Source organism: Idiotropiscis lumnitzeri, chromosome 21 (assembly GCF_059441095.1).
Source record: "Idiotropiscis lumnitzeri isolate Australia: NSW breed Sydney's pygmy pipehorse chromosome 21, RoL_Ilum_1.0, whole genome shotgun sequence".
NCBI lineage: Eukaryota > Metazoa > Chordata > Actinopteri > Syngnathiformes > Syngnathidae > Idiotropiscis > Idiotropiscis lumnitzeri.
In genome coordinates this window covers 5,131,564-5,152,114 of record NC_142411.1, presented here as the reverse complement: position 1 = coordinate 5,152,114, position 20,551 = coordinate 5,131,564, and the positions used below count along the sequence as shown (strand labels likewise).

At 42.0% G+C, this 20,551-nt stretch overlaps 2 protein-coding genes across 2 annotated transcripts; one reads left to right on the top strand and one right to left on the bottom strand.

Annotated features, from left to right (window-relative positions):
* Positions 1 to 45: 45 nt before the first annotated feature.
* On the top strand, positions 46 to 14,974 carry LOC148316644 (apolipoprotein B-100-like). The gene is made up of 27 exons (XM_088286843.1): positions 46 to 134; positions 1,617 to 1,693; positions 1,847 to 1,891; positions 2,020 to 2,132; positions 2,225 to 2,370; positions 2,749 to 2,896; positions 3,458 to 3,610; positions 3,771 to 3,895; positions 4,016 to 4,101; positions 4,193 to 4,643; positions 4,727 to 4,844; positions 4,956 to 5,102; positions 5,184 to 5,395; positions 5,479 to 5,698; positions 5,808 to 5,981; positions 6,063 to 6,266; positions 6,355 to 6,522; positions 6,608 to 6,813; positions 6,945 to 7,112; positions 7,285 to 7,406; positions 7,516 to 7,717; positions 7,812 to 7,996; positions 8,069 to 8,244; positions 8,320 to 8,435; positions 8,546 to 8,907; positions 9,008 to 13,683; positions 13,775 to 14,974. The coding sequence occupies exons 1-27, from the start codon at positions 112 to 114 to the stop codon at positions 14,825 to 14,827; spliced, it is 9,876 nt and encodes a 3,291-aa protein (XP_088142969.1). The 5' UTR covers positions 46 to 111; the 3' UTR covers positions 14,828 to 14,974.
* A 1,545-nt stretch (positions 14,975 to 16,519) lies between these two features.
* LOC148316643 (rho-related GTP-binding protein RhoB-like) lies at positions 16,520 to 18,803 on the bottom strand. The gene has a single exon (XM_088286862.1). The coding sequence runs from the start codon at positions 18,635 to 18,637 to the stop codon at positions 18,026 to 18,028; it is 612 nt and encodes a 203-aa protein (XP_088142988.1). The 5' UTR covers positions 18,638 to 18,803; the 3' UTR covers positions 16,520 to 18,025.
* Positions 18,804 to 20,551: the final 1,748 nt, after the last annotated feature.

Genomic DNA, 20,551 nt, shown 5'->3' with positions numbered 1-20,551 from the left:
AGACGGAAGTCGAATCGAACGTCTTCGCGCGATTACAGCTGTCATGGCGGAAGTAGCAAAACAACCCAAGAAACAAAAGGTTTTCTCTGATGGGACGAAAAGAAAAAGAAAATGGGAGGCTACGCGGATAAAAGGTAAGTCAACGATCAACATTGGCTGGACTAGTAAGTCGCTTTCGATGCTCAAATACAAATGATAATGCTAACGTTGATTTGCCGCTAGTCCTCCTGGGAAATGTAGTCTTCCACCAGGCAAAAACTTCAGTTTTTGTCTTCAAAAAACAAACAAAAACTGAAAGTTCTTTTGCGTTGCTTTAACCATTTGTATGATTGGTTATTGAAGGTGGTACAAACAGAATATCAGTCAACCCGTTTTGGAAAAACAAAGTTAAAATGTGCCTGTTACCTAATGTCCCTATCCAGTATCTTTCAGCTGTTGTAGGAATCCATTTTTTATGTTCCAATGTCTATACCACCATGCGCAAGACTAAAGTGCTGTCAAACTCTCAGAGACAACATTGTAGACCTGCACAAGGCCCGAATGGGTTTCAAAACCGTTAGCAAAAGGCTTAATGAAAAGATGACTCTTGGACGCATAGACACATGAAATGACCATCTATTGCCCTCGGTCTTGAGCACCATACAAGAGCCATTCTAAAGACAAATAAAACAGAGTTTATGTTTATAGAAATAAAAAAATAGCCCTAACTTGGGTGCCATGTCATAAGTAGGCGGAAATTGATGAAGATTTTTCTGGGCACATACTGAAAAATAGGATATTTAATTTGTGACATTGCAGTTTTGAGATCCAAAATTATTCTTTTCACTGGTTCTTAAATCCCTGGCAACTCCCCTGACCTGAGATTTGAGTTTCAAGCCATCGCTTGGGAGTCCGCAAATGTATTCAATAAATTACGGTACAGTATCATACACATACAGTAAGGCTGTTTTTATTTACTCTAACGCAACACAAGTCTTGTCTTCCTCAGTCTGATTGCGTTATCTTGACTGCAACTCTCCCTCGCAATCCTGCTCAAACAGCCTTTACTGGCTTTTCTAAATAGGGGAGAGGTGAGTCAACAGTGATTGACAGGTTAAGTTGCTTTTGGCTCACAACAAACGCTCGCTCGATGCTTAGTCATCATTGGTATGAACATTAAGTAGATAATTTGCAATGGAACGTCATACTCTGATTTAATACTAAAACAAAGAAAGCAATGATTCAATTTGAAAACGCTGTGGAGGACATTTAACCTTTAAGAACTGTTTGTGTTGAAAATGTATACAGTATATATATATAACAAATATGTGATTTACTGTATGTCCTGTACAACCATTTACTGGTGTCTCCAAAAGTACCAAATCAGAATATTCTGGATTATCACAGTGATCATCATCATCCCCCCCACCCATTGCTGACATCATGTCTTACTTTGTGAAACATTTTACCTTTGACCTGCCACAAGGACTGCTCAGACTTTGGAACCAGGGCAACACATTTCCAAGTCCCGCTAATCACGTCCAGGAAGACGGCAGAAGTATAAAAGCCTTAAAATAAAGCGCAAGGATTAGTCTTCAGTGAAAAAGGAGGACTCTTTTTTTTTTTTTAAACACAAGGCTTCCAGGTGCTGAGCCCAACATGGGACGTACCAGGATCTGCCTTCTGTTGCTGCTAGGCACATGCACCCTAGCCCGTAAGTACTATTATATTTGAAGACCTTTTTAATGTAGGGGGCGGGGGGGCATCATTTTATTTTCGAATTTATGTTGTCATAGAGATTGCATTGTCATCTTGAACTGAGTGAATATATTACTTTTTTCTGGGACGGGGGGGCTTTTCATTCCAGAGCAAGATGTAGGAAATGTGGATGAACAATCTCCAACATGCCTCTGTAAGTTTCTCCTTTATTCTTAAAAATGTAACTCGGGCAGTCTTGTATCAGATCTCACATGTTGCTGTGGTTTAGTACATAAAAAAAAATAGTGCTCAACTCTAATTGATCTTTAAAACACATTTCAGTGGCTAAACGATTTAGGAACTTCAGGCGCTTTGTGTACGACTACGAGGCTGAGACCTTCAATGGCGTTCCCGGTGCCACCGACAACAAGAGCGGCCCCAAAGTCTCCTGTCAAGTACGTCTCCCAACCTGAAATTATTCACCATACCTTGTCCTGACTATGCGGAAAGGAAAACTAAATTAAACGCTGGTTCATCTACGGCACAGGTTGAGCTTGAAGTGCCTCAGACTTGCAGCTTCATCCTGCGCACCACAAAATGTTCTCTGAGTGAGATTTTTGCTGTGGATGATGATGGGAATGCGTTGTACCGCCCCACCGCTGGAAATCAAGCCTTCAACGCTGCCATGGCCAAGTAAGTCTACTTGCCCATCTTTAAATGTGACTTTTAAAACTATTTTGTCCAGGCAACAGAAACCTAATTTATGATCTTATGAGTTAGCCCGCAGCCTCTGATCCTAAAGCCTTCTGGTTGTTCCAAAGTCGAGGCTTAAAATTAAAGTTTAGAGCGCATTTTCCATCACAGCAACTTGCCTTTGGACAAAACCTGTCCGAGGGGATAAGACGTGTAAAATGTGACATTTTAAAAATCTTTTATTTTTTATTATTATTTATTTTTTTTACAAACCTGCATTATTTATTTATTTATTATTATTATTATTATTATTATTAGTGTATATGTGACAATAAAGGTAGAATGAGGTGGTGACTGAAAATCCACCCGTGTCATCAGGAACCCGCTAAAGGTCACCGTTGAGCGACATACTGATGTGAAACTCTTCCCCGAGGAGGATGAGCCACTCAACATTTTGAACATCAAGAGAGGAATTGTGTCTTCTCTCCTCGTTCCCGTAATGGAAGAAGAAATGAACAACAAAATGGTGAGAGGACCCGTTTGAGCCTTTGGTTATTTTTCGATTCCATTTGCGGCGAAGAGTCTTACACACCGATAAACACATTGCGCAATGACAAGATAATCTGGAACAGTCATAGCTGATAAACGCACATGGGCCACTTGGTGTTCCCACGTCACCAAGCGGTGCAAAGTCCTAGATAACTTTATCTCTCCCAGGACATCACCTGCTCATATAATAGTCTTTAATCGGACGTATTGATTCGACAATCTGATTCAAGTAGATTGCTGTCAAGTAAAAAACATGTTTACCCTTCCAGCTTCTTAGATCTAACTGTGGATTGGCTTCCATTGAATGTGTCACATTTTAAATCACCCATTCAACAATTATATTGTATTCTTTCGTATCCTGCTGTTTTTTTGTTTGTTTTTTTTTAATAAAATGCATTCAAGTTGCTCTTTTGCTATGAGTTAGCATACCAACTGCTCGCATGTTTGCCTTTGACCCAGAAACACCATCTGCCATAATCCAGTGTTGCCTCTGACGGATTCTTTCAGTTTGAATGACTTTGACATTATTTCGATCCAGCCCACCGTTTATGGCATCTGCGCCACTGACTTCACAGTCAATGCCAGAGGAGACATCGCCACGGACGTAACTATCAGCAGGGATCTCTCCAGATGTGACGGCTTCAGCGCTCGCAATCAGGCCACCAGTCCCCTGGCTCTCATCTCAGGAATGGTAAAGGCCTCATGATAACTTCTTATGACTCCCTCGAGCGCACTGTGATGTTTCATTCAATCCAAAATCCATTTCCTTACGAAAGTTATTTTCCCTCCATCATTAGGACTAATAATATCGTACTTTACCTGAGTGTTTACTTGTGTCTGCCCACTCCCAGCACTATCCTTTGTCCAAGATGATCAGCAGCTACCAGACTTGCAACTACAAGTTTGACAACCAGAAAAAGCACATGACCAGTGGAACCTGTACAGAGAAGCATATTTTCCTTCCCCTCTCCCACAAGTAAGTCGACACAGTGATAATACCCCAAAAGTATATTTAAAAGAAAATTTTTTTTGTCTGAATGTTATTGCTGTTTTCGCTATTGTTAATTCATCTGCTGGAACTTGGTGTCCTGCACAGGAACGAATACGGAATTTCCACTCTGGTGAAGCAGACTGTGACTCTGAGGGAGACCAACAAAATCAATGACCGAATCTTTGATCATAGTTAGTGTTTCTGATTTGTTTTAATGTACTTTTTACATGCAATGCAATGGTTTGTGGGGGATTTAAATTTTATATATTTTTTTTAATACAGATGAGGCCTTCCTCCGTTTCTTGCCAATGGATCCCGTTGATGACAAGTCCCCCGTGCAAACTAAAGATGCTGCAATTACCACAATGCAGCAGCTGAAGACCCTGTCCCAGACCAGAAATGGCGACCAGCGTGCCTCCCTCTTCCACAAACTGGTTTCTGAGCTGCGTGACCTGAAGACTGATGTCCTGTCTTCCACCGCACTTGAGATGATGGATATGTCCAACTCCCTGACCATGCAAGCTCTGGTCCAGTGCGGTACTCCAGAGTGCACCAGCGCCATGCTGAAGGTTCTCGGAACGTATGATAAATCTGCTCTTGAGGTCGACATGGCAGTTTATGCCCTGGCACTGATGCCTAACCCCTCGCGATTTATGGTCAAAGATATTCTGGCCATGGCTCAGAACAGAAAGAGCAAGCCCATCATGTATGCTTTGAGTAATGCAGCCAAGAGGTGAGTATACATCTGGCGGCAGTTATGTTGCGGGAGTGTTTGATTTCTCATGTAAAGAATGTAACGTGAGAATTTGTCACTAGGCTTTACCGAGCTGAGGCGAAGGTCACTCCGGAGATCACTGCTGTTTCTGACTTTATGGCTTCTCTTCTGGGCACAGACTGCTCTGGGGAGAAAGACCTGACCTTCCTCACTTTGAGGGTGGGTAATCAAATCGAATCTACTTGATATACGTAGCTCCAAAATAGGGATCAGCTCCATAGTTGATTCAGATTTTTGTTAACTTTTCCTGACAATTTAATGTCAATCCAGGTTGTAGGGAACATCGGAGATATGATGGAAGATGCCGCCCCCGCTATTAGGAGCACGCTGCTGAAATGCATGAGACAGCCTGCGACAACCCTCGCCGTTCAGCTTGCTGCCATCCAAGCTTTCAGACGTATGTCTTTGACGGATGAGGTAACATAGCATCACTTACTCTTTTCAGTTTTTAACTGAATCCTATGCACAAATGTACTGATGAACTTTCATTTTCTGTAGGTTCGTTCTAACCTCCAGAGGGTTTGCCAGTACCCAAGGGGCGCTGTGCAGAAACGTCTTGCCGCCTATTTAATTCTGATGAGAAATCCACTAAATAGTGACATTGAGATGGTGAAGAAGATCCTGAAACACGAGCAGAACGAGCAGGTCAAATCGTTCGTGACCTCACATGTCTACAATATCATCTCCTCCACTGATCCTGAGACCCAAAAGTAAGATTCCTTTCGGTTGTACAAACATATCCCTAATTATCAAATAATATCCAGTACAAATCTTTTTTTTTTTTGCGCTGTAGGCTCGGCAAGAAAATAATGGACGCTCTGCAGGACAATGACGTGCAAACACACAATGACTACACGACCAAGTCTCGCAACTACAAGCTGGGTTTGGCAAACGACAACATGCAGGCCAATATTCAGGGCAACCTTATCTTTGACCCGAGCGACCAGATGCCAAGAGAAGTCATGATGGAATCCACCCTGAAAGTCTTTGGCTACAACATGGACATGTGGGAGGTGTGTAACAATGACGCTCACAATTGGGAAATGTCGGCAGATAAATTATTATAAAATCAATTAGGACTTAACCCTCACTGTTTGCGAATCTTGTTTTTGTTGCTGATAGTTTGGAATCGAAGGAAAAGGCTCAGAGCCCTCAATTGAGGCTTTGTTCGGAAAGAACGGGTTCTTCCCAGACACCTTGTCCAAAGCTCTGTACTGGGCAGAGAATAAAATGCCAATCAAGATGATGGAAGTTCTGGAGAAGTGGGTTGTTCCCTTGAAATCAGAAGGACAGAAGGTATTTTGGGTTCAATTATTTCCCGTTTCACTCCATGCCAACATCACCATGAAAAGATCCCCAAATATTTTTTCCCCCAAGGCTCCTGAAGATCTTATGCGAGAAATTGTCCGGAACTTCAACAAGCTGGTCAAGGATTTGCAGAATCAAGAATCTCCAGAGGCCATGGCCTATCTGAAGTTTATGGGAACAGAGCTTGGCTACGTCAAGGCCAGCGATCTCAAGTTTGTTGTTGATAATGCCAAAATGTATGCAGAGATTTTCCTCAAGCTTCTTCCTACTCAGGTATTACACACGTTCTAATTTCATCTAATGTTTTTTAAGCACAGCATGAGAACTTTTTAATTCATTCTTATGTCTTTTTTTTTATTAGGTTGCGTCTAAACTGATGTCCACGACAGACAATGAGATCTTTGTCCATTACATGTTCATGGACAACAAATTTGTCCTTCCAACTGCTGCCGGCTTGCCTCTGACCTTTTCTCTGTCTGGCATCTTTACTCCTGGAGCTAAAGGAGGACTTCGCATTTCCCCAGACATGGTTCTGTATTTTTTCCCATCATCAATGTGATAGTTTTTATGACATGCCTGTATTCATACCATCTGTTCTGTCCCTTTCAACACAGAATGAACTGTTGTTCAAGCCGTCTGTTGGCGTTGAGTTTGTGACGCGGATGGGCGTCCATGTCCCCGAATTTGTCGTCACCGCCGTCGAGATGCACACCAGCTTGTTCCATGAGAGTGCGCTCAGTGCGAAGCTGCTCATGGAGTCAAACCAAGTCAAGGTCTCCATCCCGGCTGCACAGGCCCCTGCAAAGCTTTTGCGAATCAGGTAAAACTTAGAAAAAGTAGCATGTGTTGTGAACATTTCTCGAGTGCATGTCGATTAATTTTCAATCGTCAGTAATATGAAATGTTCGTGAATTGTCACCGATTGACCTTTCTTTAATCTGTTGTGCATAGCAATAGAGTGATGATTGTGGGTGATGGCAAGGCCACCGTGATCCCCCACAATATTGGCGATGTGAACTGTGACTCCCGCTTTGGATTCAAGTACTGCACTAAAAAACTCCAAGCTGATGTACGCGGAAAAAGTGATGTGCCTTACTTCCCTCTGGCTGGCGAGACAATGTAAGTCGAAAATGAAAAAAGAATAACTGTTCCATTGAAATTTATTAATTCATGATCATTTATGTCAGTTTGACATTTTAACAGCTATTCAAAATATTTATGGTGATTACTTAGATTTTTGCCTATAGACCTTAATGTTGTCAATCAAGCAAACAAAATCTTTTCACCTCAGGTTTGGAGTTGACATCGAGCCTCAGGTCGCCTTCACTGCCACCTTTGCATACGCACTTCTCAGTGAAGGAAAGGACGGCCGCCAGAAGGTCGATTCCCTGAAGATGACGCTGAAATCTGAAGGTATAAGCACCACATTTAGACGGATGATACCCATCCGCCGCTTTTATTCTGAAAATAAATCCTTCGTCTCCCAGAATCACCTGAAGCAATTTTTTTTCGAACTCCGCAGGGAATCAGGCTGCCGAAGCATCCGCCACAATGAAATACAATCGGAACAAGAATGTCTTCACCAGCCAAATCCTGATACCCGACATTGATGTCGAAGCTGGACTGAAGGTTGCCCTGACTGACAGCAGCACCAAAGGCAAAGCCCTCACCCTTGAGATTTCCAACAAGAATGTGCCGCAGCTCACTCTAACTGGTCACGCCCAGTGAGTAAAGCGAACCACAACCTCAGAACACTAACAAGGCCTCGAGGCTCCAATTAACAGTCTGTGTAATTTTGATTTTTAAAATATTTTTTAGGCTTCGGTCCATGTCTGAAGGCATGCTGCAGGTTCAGTGGGTGGTGCCTTCTCTGAAGACAGACGCAACCATCTCTGCTACCGTGACTGACAGTGGCACCAAAGGCCAAGAAATCACTTTTGAGATCAAAAGTGACATGAATCTCCCAGAGTCCTCGTCGATTCAGTCAGTCACATTCAAATACGGTATGTTAAAAAAAAAAAATGCAAATTTGCGTATAACGTGTGTCTTGATCCAATATTCTGTACGTATTTCAGGCAAGGATGAGGCTGAGCTTAAAATGATGTCAAACATGAACGCTGACACCAAAGTCCTGGTGCCTTATACAAAAGCCCTCAGGGCTTGGGTCAGCAAGCTTGCTGAGGATACCATGGATTATCAGATTGTCAACACTGACTTGAAACTGCGTCATATAGTCAACAAGGCACTTGAGGTGAGTTTGCTTATTATTATATTTTATCAAGACTTAAAAAACAAACAAAAAAAAAAACATCGGTTTTCTCTTTAGGCCAGCAACATCTGGATGAACAAGATCTCACTTGATGTCCCCTATGTGGAGACTCTGAAGAACAATATTGCAAAGGTGGAAATGCCTTCCATGCCCGAGAACCTGTTTATGAATATGTAAGAAAAACACTTATTTCTAATTTTACAAATGTGATATAAATACACAAAAGAAGCTCTCGAATAGAAACATTTTACCTACTTGGTTTCTTTTTTCATCCAATCAACAGGGAAAGCAAATTCCGATACCAGTTCAACAAGAACTATGTGACCATCCGAATCCCTCTGCCGCTTGGAGGCAAATCCTCTGAGGAATTGTTCATCTCTCCAAACGTAATCACCTTGCCACTGTTTGGCGTGGAGCTTGCACCACAGCAGATTGAAATCCCCAAATTTACCATCCCCTCTGAGCAAGAGATCACCTTGCCGCTCTTTGGAATGGTGGACGCGTCCACTAAGGTGAACAGCAACTATTATAACTGGGAGACCACCATGTCAGCGGGTAACAATACTGTGGACTCTCCAAATTATTTGGCCAAGTTCAAAGTTCAGGCGACCAGTCCGATCAAACTTCTGTCTTTCACGACTGAAGGTAATTTTTTTTTTAACCAGGCATTCCCAAAAAAAAAAAAAAAAAAATCAATTTAACAATGATGTAGTGCTATAATGTTACTATTTTCTGTTTTTTTAAGGAGCTACAGAAATTACAGATACAGATGCGAAAACACTGAAATTCACCCTGAATGGCTTCCTGGAGCACGAATTTGTGAGTACAAGGGTTAATGTGGAGGAGACGATTGCTGTGTCAGAAAATGTAACGTCATCGGGAAAATACAACATCCAAGCTGCTGCCCCGCTGGGCATGCGGACATCTCTGGATATTACCAAGCACTGCACACTTGATTCAGCCAAGCTGCTCGGAGATATCAACGCTGATGGAAGTGTCACGATAGGATCTTTAACCGCTAGCACCACGTATCTCAACACTTTCTCATACGACCGCGCAAAGAAGGAACTCCGATTGGAGAGCACACTGAGCGCAAACTCTGAAATCTTGAAAGCTACGAATAAGCTCAAGGCTGTATATGTAAATAAGAATCTTAAACTTGAGTCTCACACTAACATAAACAGTGATCCCATTGAACACTCGACAAAAATCAACCTTAACTACAGGACTGGCAAGCTGAGCATTCTCTCGCTGTCCGTGACCAAAGCTGCTCACAGAACGCTTCATAACCTCATTGACTTCACAGCCTCGGAAACTCAAGCGAGCTTCCGTATCGGAAACACAGCTGACGATTCAGTGAACCACGCCTCCGCTTTTCTCACTGGTTCCGTGAATCCCTCTGGGTTGGAGCTCAATTCCGATGCCTCTATTAACATCTTTTCAAGCCTTGCCTCTCACAAGGCCACTTTGGCCCTGAATGCCAATGGTCTGACCACCAGCTGCACCACAACCGCTCAGCACAACCAACTGACCTTTGAGAATATTTTCCACGGTGGACTTGATGCCAATGGTGCCACCGTGTCTCTCAAGACAAAGGGAGGCGATCAAGGGAACAAAGTTGAACTAAATGTTGAAGGAAAATTTGCAAGTTCCGAAGTCTACCTCAATGGCGTCTTTAACGGCGACATCTTGGCATTCAACACAAGAAACACAATGAACTTCAGAGTAAGTGACGACGGCCTTGTTTTATCCAACAACATAGTTGGATCGTTAAACGAAATGAGGACTGAAAACTCCAATTCGCTTTCCCTCACACCGAAATCTTTAACCCTCCATACCAAGACAGACAATGTCCTTAACACAGGAAACTCCTACAAGCATGACATCACCGTGACCATGGAGCACTTTACCGCCTCTGTTCTGATCAAAAATAATCTGAAGATCATGGAGATCAACTTTAACAATGATGCCCAGTTCAAGGCACAGCCCTACAACGTGGAGCTGACCGGAACACTGAAGGGAGGCTTGTCAGAGGACGAACTCAAACACACTTATGAAGTCAAGTTCACAAACATGATCCTGTCCGCAAAGTGCAACACCAACGGTCAACTCCTGGGATCTCAGATAACGCACGCCACGGCGACGGAGATTGCAGATCTAAGTGTGAAATTCAACAACGTTGTTGATTACAAATCTCAGGCTCTTCGTTTTGACAGCAAGATCAACGCTGCGGCGGAACCCTTCTCCCTTACCGTTGATGCCTTGCTCAACTCAAACGGCGGAGTGTTTTTTTATGGACAGCAGAGTGGAGACCTGTATAGTAAATTCCTCCTGAAAGCCGAACCGCTGCTTTTCACGCATTCTTTTGAGTACAGAGGCTCGACCACCCATGAGATCGAAGGCATGCCCACAATCAAGACCAATGTGGACAACAAGCTCAGCAGCGTGATGAGTCTTCAGGAACAAAGAGTTCACCTGAAGGTCAAATCGACGGTAAACGAGCATACTTTTGATGAGGAATTCGAGGCTTACAACAAAGCGGAGCGAATGTCTGTTGGCGTGAGAGGAGCGGTCACCACCAACCTCTTCAGTGAAGACAGTCAAGACTACAGTGTGTCTGGATTTGTCAAGTATGACAAGAACACCGACAGCCATCTCATCCAGATCCCTTTCGCCGAGCACATCCCTGCAATTTTTGACGAAGTAAAAAAGACAGCGACGAGGCTGACCGACAGCAGCGTTGAATTTCTGAAAGACATTGACGCCGAGTATGAGGTTGTTATGAAGGTTCAGAAGAAAGTATCTGAACTGAAGGAGGTCATTGACAACTTTGACTTAAGCCTCTTGGTCCAAGATGCGAGAAACCATTTTGACGCCATTGAAGAGGTCCTGACCGGCTTGGCAACCAAGTTGCCAACTGAAAAAGTCATCAATGTGCTGAAATCAGTCAAGGATGCTATCATGGCTTGGATCCAGAAGCATAACATCGCGGAGAGGTTCACAGTCATTTACAGAAAAATGGAAGAAATTCTGTCCACATATGAGGTTGAGAAAATGATCGGAGCAGTGATGGACGACGTTGTGAAAATTATGAAACAGTATCAAGTGAGGGAAAGGGTTAAGTCCGTATTTGCTCTTTTTAGGTCAATTGACATTCAGCCTTTGTTCCAAAAAGTAATGGTACCTCTTCGCGAGTTGTTGAATGAGCTGCACTCCTTTGACGTCCAACAGATGATTGATGACATGAGGGATTATGTCATGAGAATGATGCAGAAAATACAATCCTTCGATTATGACACATTAACACGGCAGTTGAAGGAAAAAGTGACCGAAATGAGCAAGATTCCCTGTTTTGGAAAACTCTACGGAGCGTTTGAAATCAACTCGCCGCATTACAAACTCAAGACGACTTCAGAGCTGGCTAACACCACAGAGTCTTCAGTCACCCCAGAGTTCAAAGTGAATCTTAATTCCGTGGCCACATCTACTTTGAACGTCCTCCAGTTTTCCGTAGATGCCAATGCACATTTGGCTGTTCCCAAAATGAGCCGTCTGGCAATTTCAGAGTATGTTAAGATTGATCAGTCATCTTTGAAAGTCGACCACAAGGGAACGATGACTCTCTATGGCCTGTCAGGTCAATGCTCCGCTGACACCACTGCAAAGATCGCAACCGAGTTGTATTCTGCCGATCTTGTCAACAACGTGTTCTTTGCCATGGAAGATGGACTCTCTGCGAGTATGAACACAAACTTCAATCATGACCTCAACATGCCATCGCTCAACATTTTCACTCACGTGTCATCGACTCAAAAGACTAATCTTGCACTGGAAGCAGGTTCTGTCCAACTGAAAATGAACACTCTGGCTAATGCAAAATATGTAATTCAAGATTTCTCTGATGAGGCAACTTACAACAGTGACGTCGATTTAGTCATGGATCTGCACACAGCCAAAGTGACTTTCACCGGTGTAACAGGCTGCAAAGGTTTTAAATCCAATCAGAACGTGGTTGCGGATATCTGCGTTTTCCGCCATGCAATTATTGATGCCAAAGTTGAAACAGAAACACCTGTGATGAAGGGCAGCGTTTTTGACTTGAAGTTCCAGGCTCGGCTTGAAGACATGCGAATTGATCTTACTGCCTCTCATAACGCACAACTAATTGAGGGAACTCTTTCAAGCTCCGCCCTTGCCTTGATCACACCGGGCGAGCTCACGTTTGACACCAAGAATAAGGGAAATTCCAAAATTTTCCTTCCGTTCGAGCTGTCTGGAAAGATGGAATTTGAGAACGACATCTCTCTTACATTGAACTCCGATGTGCAGGAGGCCAGTTGGACTGGAATGGCCAAAGTCAACCAAAACAAATTTTCCCATCACTTCAAAATGGATAACGGTGAAACTGAAATTAATGTCATTTCTCAGATTAACATAGAGGCAAATCTTGACATCTTGAAGAAACAGTTCACTATTCCTGAAATGTTCGTGCCATATTATGGAATAAGTACACCAGAAGTGGAGGACTTCTCATTGTGGGAAGATGCTGGCCTGAGTGAACTCCTCACTACAACTCAGCAGACCTTTGACATGAGCTCCAAGATGACCTACACGAAGAACCCAGAGATGTTCACCATCAACATTGAGGATCCAGTCATCAAGGCCATTAACGGCAAAATCCATAACCTGCACGAGAAAGTGCTCATGGGCAAAGATATGGCTGCTGATATTCTGGTTTCATCCTACGCCAAAGCACAGGCAGAGTTTGAAAAATATCGCATTGAATTGCCTAAAACTCTTACCATTCCTGGATACAAAGTACCGGTGATCGATGTTGAGATGTCAACATTCACCATTCCCCTCCCAGACACCACTCTTGTCTCAATGCCAGCGGCGCACGTTCCATCAGTTATCAGCAAGTTGAGCCTTCCTAAAATCACTCTGCCCAAAATCCAGAGCATAACGATTCCAAAGATGGGTGATCTGACCTATGAGTTCTTGATGAAAGCACCAATGGTGACTCTCAAAAGCAGCGCCAGCATTCTCAACAAGGACAGCTTCATTGCCAAAGTCGATGCATCCTCATCATCCGGATGGGAGGTTATGACGGGAAAAATACAGGGCAACACCAACGTTAACATGGTTGACGGATTCAAGATGGCCTCAGTCCTGGTGGTAAAACATACACTGTTGGAAGGTACCCACGACAGCACCATCAGTTTAAGTTCTAAAAAAGTCGACGCCTCCATCAGCAATTTGGTGAAGGTCAATCTTCCTTCTGAAGTCTTGGAAGTCCACCAGGAGATGACTGGAAGCAGTCTTGTTTTCTCTCTGTCCACCCCATCCGCTGGTCACATTGGAGTTCAGATGCAGACCAAGCAACCGGCACAAGCTGTAGCAAGACTCTACGGTCGCTACCCGGTAAGTTATTTTGTTTAATTTTGCTGTTACATTTTCGTTGAAATTGGAAAATGATGCAATCATAAACTTCCAAACATTTGTTGTTCTGCAGACTGAACCACTAAAGGACGTTGACATCTTGGCCCTGAGACTGTCTGTGATGAACTCTGAGAAGCTGAATATTCAAACTTCCTGGAACACGGAGATGCCGTATGAGATTATACTGGGACTGAAGAAGAACGTACCCGTGATAGTCCAAACGGTCACTCATCCTGCTGTCATGACGTACGCAAGACACTTTGAGGGTTCTCTGGAGCAGGCAAAGAACCAAGGTACAGAATTGATAACCAGAGCTGTCGACGACTATGCGGCATTTAATCCCTCCCATGTGATGACGTATATCAAAGACCAGAGCAATATTATCGTTCAAAAATACCAACAAAAGGTTGAGTCGTTTCTCGAGGCTACGGTTACAGTCCTGAGAGAAACCAAGTTCCTAATCCCAGGGTATGCGCAAAGACTGTCGGGATTTGAGGTCTATCAGAGATGCAGTACCGTTATTATCGATGCGTACGAGACGACAAATCAGAAAGTCTCCAAGTTCGTACAATCCACCTCGAGAGCAGCCTTTGAATCTTTTGAAGCCATTACTGCCCCCGGAAAAGACATTCTGAATAACTTATTTGGAGCTTTAAGGACAGGCCGGGAGCAAGTGATCACCACGGTGAGAAACGTCGGCGGCAACACAATTGAAGATATTCTCAGGGATCTTTCTCAATTGAAAAGAAGGATACTCTCAATTCTAAGATGCCAAGATCTAATGGAGGTCCCCTCATTGGTGCGTGACATGTACCTGGAAGCCATTAACTCCCGTACCTTAACCATTGTTGTCAAGCAGATGGAAAAGGTCCATCACACCATTAGCGGATATCTCAAAACCATGGCAACAAAACTTCGCAACATTCTGAATGACATTCCCACTGAACAGCTTCAAGCAGACATCAAGAACTCAATTGACATGACGCTGAAACGTGTGAATGTTTTCTATAACGATGTCATTCGAGTCCTAAAGGAGAAAAGTCAAACTTTCGAAAACTTTGTAAGAGTTGGTGACAGCCGGGTGGAGTTGGATATTTTTTTTCCTTTTGCTCCCCAGTTTAACTAACTCCAATGACTGACTACACCGTAGCTAGTTTTTGTAATAGGAAGACCATTCTAAGAATGAAATACAAAACTGTGCCCTGTCTGTTTCCATGATGTTATTATTATACTGCATTTTGTTCATTTCACATTTTCATGTTGTGCTGTTCTATTTAAAAACCTGTTTCCTTAATTAAAGACAGTTTTTACTGCATACACCTTGAGTCCTTGACAATGCTTTCGGCCAGTTGTCACTCTCTGAATAATCGCAAATATCATTTTTGACACAATCGCAATTCTAATCAACTCATTTGAAATGTTAATCTAATGTTCTCAAGAATAAAATGTTGGTTTACGGCAGGGATGGGCAAACTTTTAGATTGGCGGGCCACAATGGGTTCTAAAATTTGACAGAGGGGCCGGACCAGGAGCAGATGGAGGGAGTGTTTTGGTAACCTCACCTTATTGGAGAAAATTAATTTAAAATTAATTTTAAATGAAAGTGAACAAAAGCATTGCAACAATAAATATGTCTTTGAAAAACCACAGTATTTAGAAAATAAAACATTAACAAGGTTTATTCATTTAATTATTTTCAAGTTCGGTGGACCGGATTAAAACGTTTAACGGGCCGCATGTGGCCCCCATGCCGTAGTTTGCCCACACCTAGTTTATGGTATTTCATCACATTGAGTGCATAATGTACAAATTGGCTTCCTGTATTTCATCATCTGCCAAAAATTTAAAAAAAAATAAAAAAGAGGATGTGAGATTTTTAATTTTTTTAAAATTATTTTTACAACTAATTGTGTCTCAAGCTTGTTCAGCAAACAAAACAGTACTATTTACTTCTCAATGTTGGAACGCCAAGTTGGCCTTTAAGGCACATTTCAAATCAGACCAAAAAATGACATCACTTATATGGCAACCACACATTTTTATTTCATCAAAAAACTTCTGCGTGTTTGTTTACAAAAAATGCTCCAAATCCCCTTCCCATTAAAAACGAGATAATTCAACATATTACATAAATATATCACGTTAATATGCATAAAAATGCTTTAGCTTGGCACATGCACCACACTTTTTCTTCAGCATAATCGCAAAAATGGACAAATGCATCTGAGTCATGTGTAAATTCAAATCCATTGACAATTACAGACACAAGAGGCGAGCTAGTGTGGGAATAATCAGGAGCTTGCAGCACAATGCATTCCTGCCCTGGAAGTCAGCAAAAAGCCCAGCAACACGTGGCAGGCAGGAATGCAACTTTTACGTAATTGTGATTTTGTAAAAGACTCTCTTTCTTCCACCCCCTAAAGACATAAACATTTTGACAAACGATTGTTTCCGACAGCAGTAGCAAGTCATAAGTGTCATTTTAAGATTCGGAATCTAAAATTAAATCAGATGCCGAATCCTGCAACACTGATAGGACACCCGTCGTCCGTGGCACCGCTGTTGTCTCGTAAAGGCAAAAGTTACACAACATTTTATAGTTGACGGCGGTTTGCCAAAATGATTCAACTTGAAAAAAAAAAAATAACTGAAGAGCATATCTTGCAATATGTTGTTCATCCACAACAAGGCGATACATTCATAAGTCATTTCTCGGGACACTCAACTGAAGTGAATTCATCGAAAAATCAACATTTTGAGCGTTCCAAAAACACAGTGGCCAATATCTCACTTTGTATTTTTATTTTTTTTACTGCCATCAAATGACTTAGTCCCATGTGAGCGAAGGCGAGCGACAACACGCTTGTTGCGCTTTCGGTGCTAGCAAACTGCAAGCTTTACAAACAATATGTTCTTCTATTAAGAGTTAACACTTAACTAGTGCCCTCCCAACAAACATTACCAGTGATGACAAAAATCTGCTTCAAACGTACCTGAATGACAACAACAATGTACCCCATTTTCATGAAAAATTCTAAAATTGCACCAGACTGCATTGTTGTTCCTGAATCCAAAAAATTACATTTCTGTGGAACAATTTGGACTTATACTTGAAATCTATGCCATTTTGTTTTTATTTTTACATACTGTTACATTTAATGTATACTAGTCAAAGCAATTGCTTTCGCACTCATGTCAAAATGAGTAACACGTAAGAACCTGATCATTAATTTTCACCAAAGGTGACATGGAAATTATTTCAATGCCCATGCCTAATGAACACCTTATAGTGCGTCATTTCATACCGTACAAAGAAAGTCTTTGCAAAATACTACTGGGGTTTAATGCTGTGCAATTTCTTAATTTAAAAACACTTAACAGTAACAACTGAACACGTGCAAAAAAATTCCTGATTTAACTTTTAAATGGATAGCCAGTGGTTTATACTTTCAATTGTTAGCCGAAAGTAGGCGGACCTTTGAAGAGCTCCAACTTTTCCCATTTTCAAATTCAAATCCATTATTAATTTTAAACAGGCTACATGACTAAATTGAATGCAAATTTTTAATTGCTGGGGTTTCCGCGAAGCAGTTTGGTCTCACGCTTTAGCAAAGATACGTTAGCTTGATAACCGCCATTAATCGGTGCGCAGGAACAAATCCACACGGTTCCCTCGCTTGCAAATTAGTGCACAATGGTTGAAAGAAAATCAAAATGTTGTGGAAGTGATTTGCTTTGCTAACTCAACGAGTCTTCACGTGGACATGGATGCGTTGTAAACAATGCGATTAGACATATGATGTCTTCTTCCTGAAGAATCTCACATTTTATTCCTCTTAAAAATACGTACGTAATTGTCTAGATTTATAATATGGCTGTGGATATAGTGCTCATGGTTGTGGCACGCTAACGTAGCTTCACTAACGTCATCCATCTTCTCTGGTGCGAGATTTTAAAATCAGTATCAGTTCTATAAAATACAATTCAGTTTCTTTTCAGTTTTCATGTTACATAAAAAAATGTCCTTTTAGAGTGACACAGCGCTTTCTCAGCTACATGTGGTGAGCTTTTAAAGGCAAAAAAAAAAAAGAAAAGTTTTTTTTTAATCCTCCACCAGTGAAATTCAGCTCATTAGACTCATATTGTGTCCAAAAAAACTCCCTGCAGCATCAGAATACGATGGCATGGCCCAAAAGAACAGTCTTTGCAGACATAATTGTGTCCTTTTCTTCCTTTCTCTTTTTTGGCCACGCTTAGTCAGGGAGGGGCACTGCCCGAACAGGCCTTCAACAACACGTCTAGGCGCGTCCCTGAAGCCGTCAAGTCACATCAAAACGCACCGTTTGAGAAAACTCGGCCTTCGGGACTTTTGTTTTTGCAGTGCTGCCCTCGCAGCCGTCTCGAACACCTCCCAAATGCCCTCTTTCGTCTTGGCCGAGCACTCCAAATAGTCGTGGGCGCCGATGCGCATGGCCATAGCGCGGCCGTCGTCGGGCCGCACCGGCTCCAGCTTGAGTCGGGACAGCTCGTTCTTGACGTTCTCGTCGTTGCGCAGATCTTTCTTGTTTGCCACCAGAATGATGGGCACGTTGGGGCAGAAGTGCTTCACCTCGGGTACCCACTTCTCTGGGATGTTTTCCAGCGAGTCCGGGCTGTCCACGGAGAAGCACATCAAAATGACGTCCGTGTCCGGGTAGGAGAGCGGGCGGAGCCGGTCGTAGTCCTCCTGCCCCGCGGTGTCCCACAAGGCCAGTTGGACCTGCTTGGTGTCCACCTCGATGTCCGCCACGTATGTTTCGAACACGGTCGGGACGTAAACCTCCGGGAATTCGTCTTTGCTGAACACGATCAGGAGGCACGTTTTCCCGCATGCGCCGTCGCCGACCACCACAAGTTTTTTGCGGATGTCGACCGCCATTTGCGTCTCCTTCCCCATGGCGAAGTCGACCAAGACTCGACTAAATAATTTTTTTTTAAAAAAGTCAGTTTCTTGGCGTTTCGGTCGCAACACCTTTTCCCGTGCGACGACAACTCAGCGAGATCTCTTTATAAAGCAAAGTGAGGTTTCCTAAATATAGCAATCCAATCGGAAATAGGGAGTGTAACTTTCAGCTTGTGAATCAACTGGTGATTGGATCTCGCTGGGTTTCTCTCTCCCCCCTCCAACTTTCTTTCCGGGGAGGGCTGTCTGAGTGACTTCATTCTAAATGTTTTAGCCTAATGCACTCACCGCTCATCGGTTGTCAAGGCAACTGTTTAAACAATTAAAATGTCTGGATAGTTGTCATATAGGCAGTCGACGCATCACGCGGATGTTTCTAACCACGTGGAATAAATTAATTAATAATAATGAAATAAATAAATCTAAGTGAATGAAGTAGAATTGGTCGTTGGCAGGGGCGCAGTGAGGGGTTTTGGGGTGAAAAGAAATCTGACTGCCCCCCCCCCCCAAACACACGCAAATTTTGTTTTACATAAAACTATGCCTTTTATTTATATTTTTGACTCTTCCCTTAGTTGTGAAAACAATATAACAGGTACTTCGCACTGAAAATACAATGAAATAAATGTCGATTAAATTATTTCCTGCAAGAAGGAGACTCTTTATCAGAAAACCATCTCTTACTTTAAATAAGTGAACATAAAATCCACCAAGATTAATTTCCAGAATATTCTAAATTTAAACACTAAATAACCTCTTCCATTAAAATGAAATGCAATTATAATCTGTGGGGAGACAAATAAAATTTCTGCAAACACCACCAAAAACAAAATGGCCACTTGCCTTTTATGATTTATTGTAATTTGAATATTATCATTGATAGAACAAGAATCCACACGCAAACAATTAAATTAAATGATAATAAACAATAATATAAACAATAAGGAAATGCACTTACTGTTCCCACCAAGCATTGTAAAGTAAATATATGGGTAATTACACATTTATTACTGTCATATTATTTTGTTGGGATTGTAATTTGGGGCACTTTTGGGCCCTTCCCAGTTTGTTGGTAAAATGATAATCGTAAAAACAGCCAAGAATTACCAATGCAGAGCTTTTTTTTCTCCCTTCAACATTTAAAAGAATTCCCAGGTTTTCAATAAATGTCTGTGACATGCTTTCATCAAAATAGCTGAATGGTTATGAATTATTGGAGACTTTATATGTGTTTTTCTCTTTCTTAAATTAGACAAAGCATTACGTTTGATTGCATATTTAAACAAGTTGGTATTTGTCTCCATAGCAAACATTCATTCCATGGAACAAAGCCGAGAAGGAAACACAACCGGAAAAAAAAAAACTTAATACTTGTCAGACGGGCTTATTGTGATTCCAAAACTCGATGCATAATAGATAACTGCCAGTGTTTTTGGTATGATAATGAAATTTAACCATCATCATCCATCCAGTTAGGATGACTGTATATTTTAATACCTCTGCTAATTTGATTGTGTAAAAGAAATATTGATGATGAGCGTGACAGAATTACGGGGAAATTAAGCCTTTTTTATCCCCCACTTTTCACCATTACAGTTTATAACGCGTGCTTATTGTCTTTGTTTTTTTGTAAAACGAGTCTGGCAGCTCTATTGTGGGCAATTTGTCATTTTTTCTGTCAGCAGTCCTTTTGTTGCAGAGGACCATAAAGTTGAGCAGGAAGTGCAGGTGACTAAAAATTAAATATTTAACTACCCAGAATGTGTTTTAGATCCGTGGTCTAAATATAAATTTGCATTTTTTTTGTTACAAATATGTGAACTTGTGGAGCTTCGGTAAATGAAAAAACAGTGAGAATGAACTGAAGGGTCACTTCAGTAAGATTTGTTTTTTTTTTAGTCTGCAACA

What these genes read in the sequence shown, in the direction of transcription:
- LOC148316644 (XM_088286843.1), top strand. Translation starts at nt 112, where the DNA reads ATGGGAGGCTACGCGGATAAAAG. An exon ending in TTCCTTCCCCTCTCCCACAA is followed by an intron (nt 3,896 to 4,015) that starts GTAAGTCGACAC and finishes TGTCCTGCACAG; the next exon opens with GAACGAATACGGAATTTCCA. An exon ending in GAGAACCTGTTTATGAATAT is followed by an intron (nt 8,436 to 8,545) that starts GTAAGAAAAACA and finishes TCCAATCAACAG; the next exon opens with GGAAAGCAAATTCCGATACC.
- LOC148316643 (XM_088286862.1), bottom strand. Translation starts at nt 18,637, where the DNA reads ATGGGGAAGGAGACGCAAATGGCGGTCGACATCCGCAAAAAACTTGTG.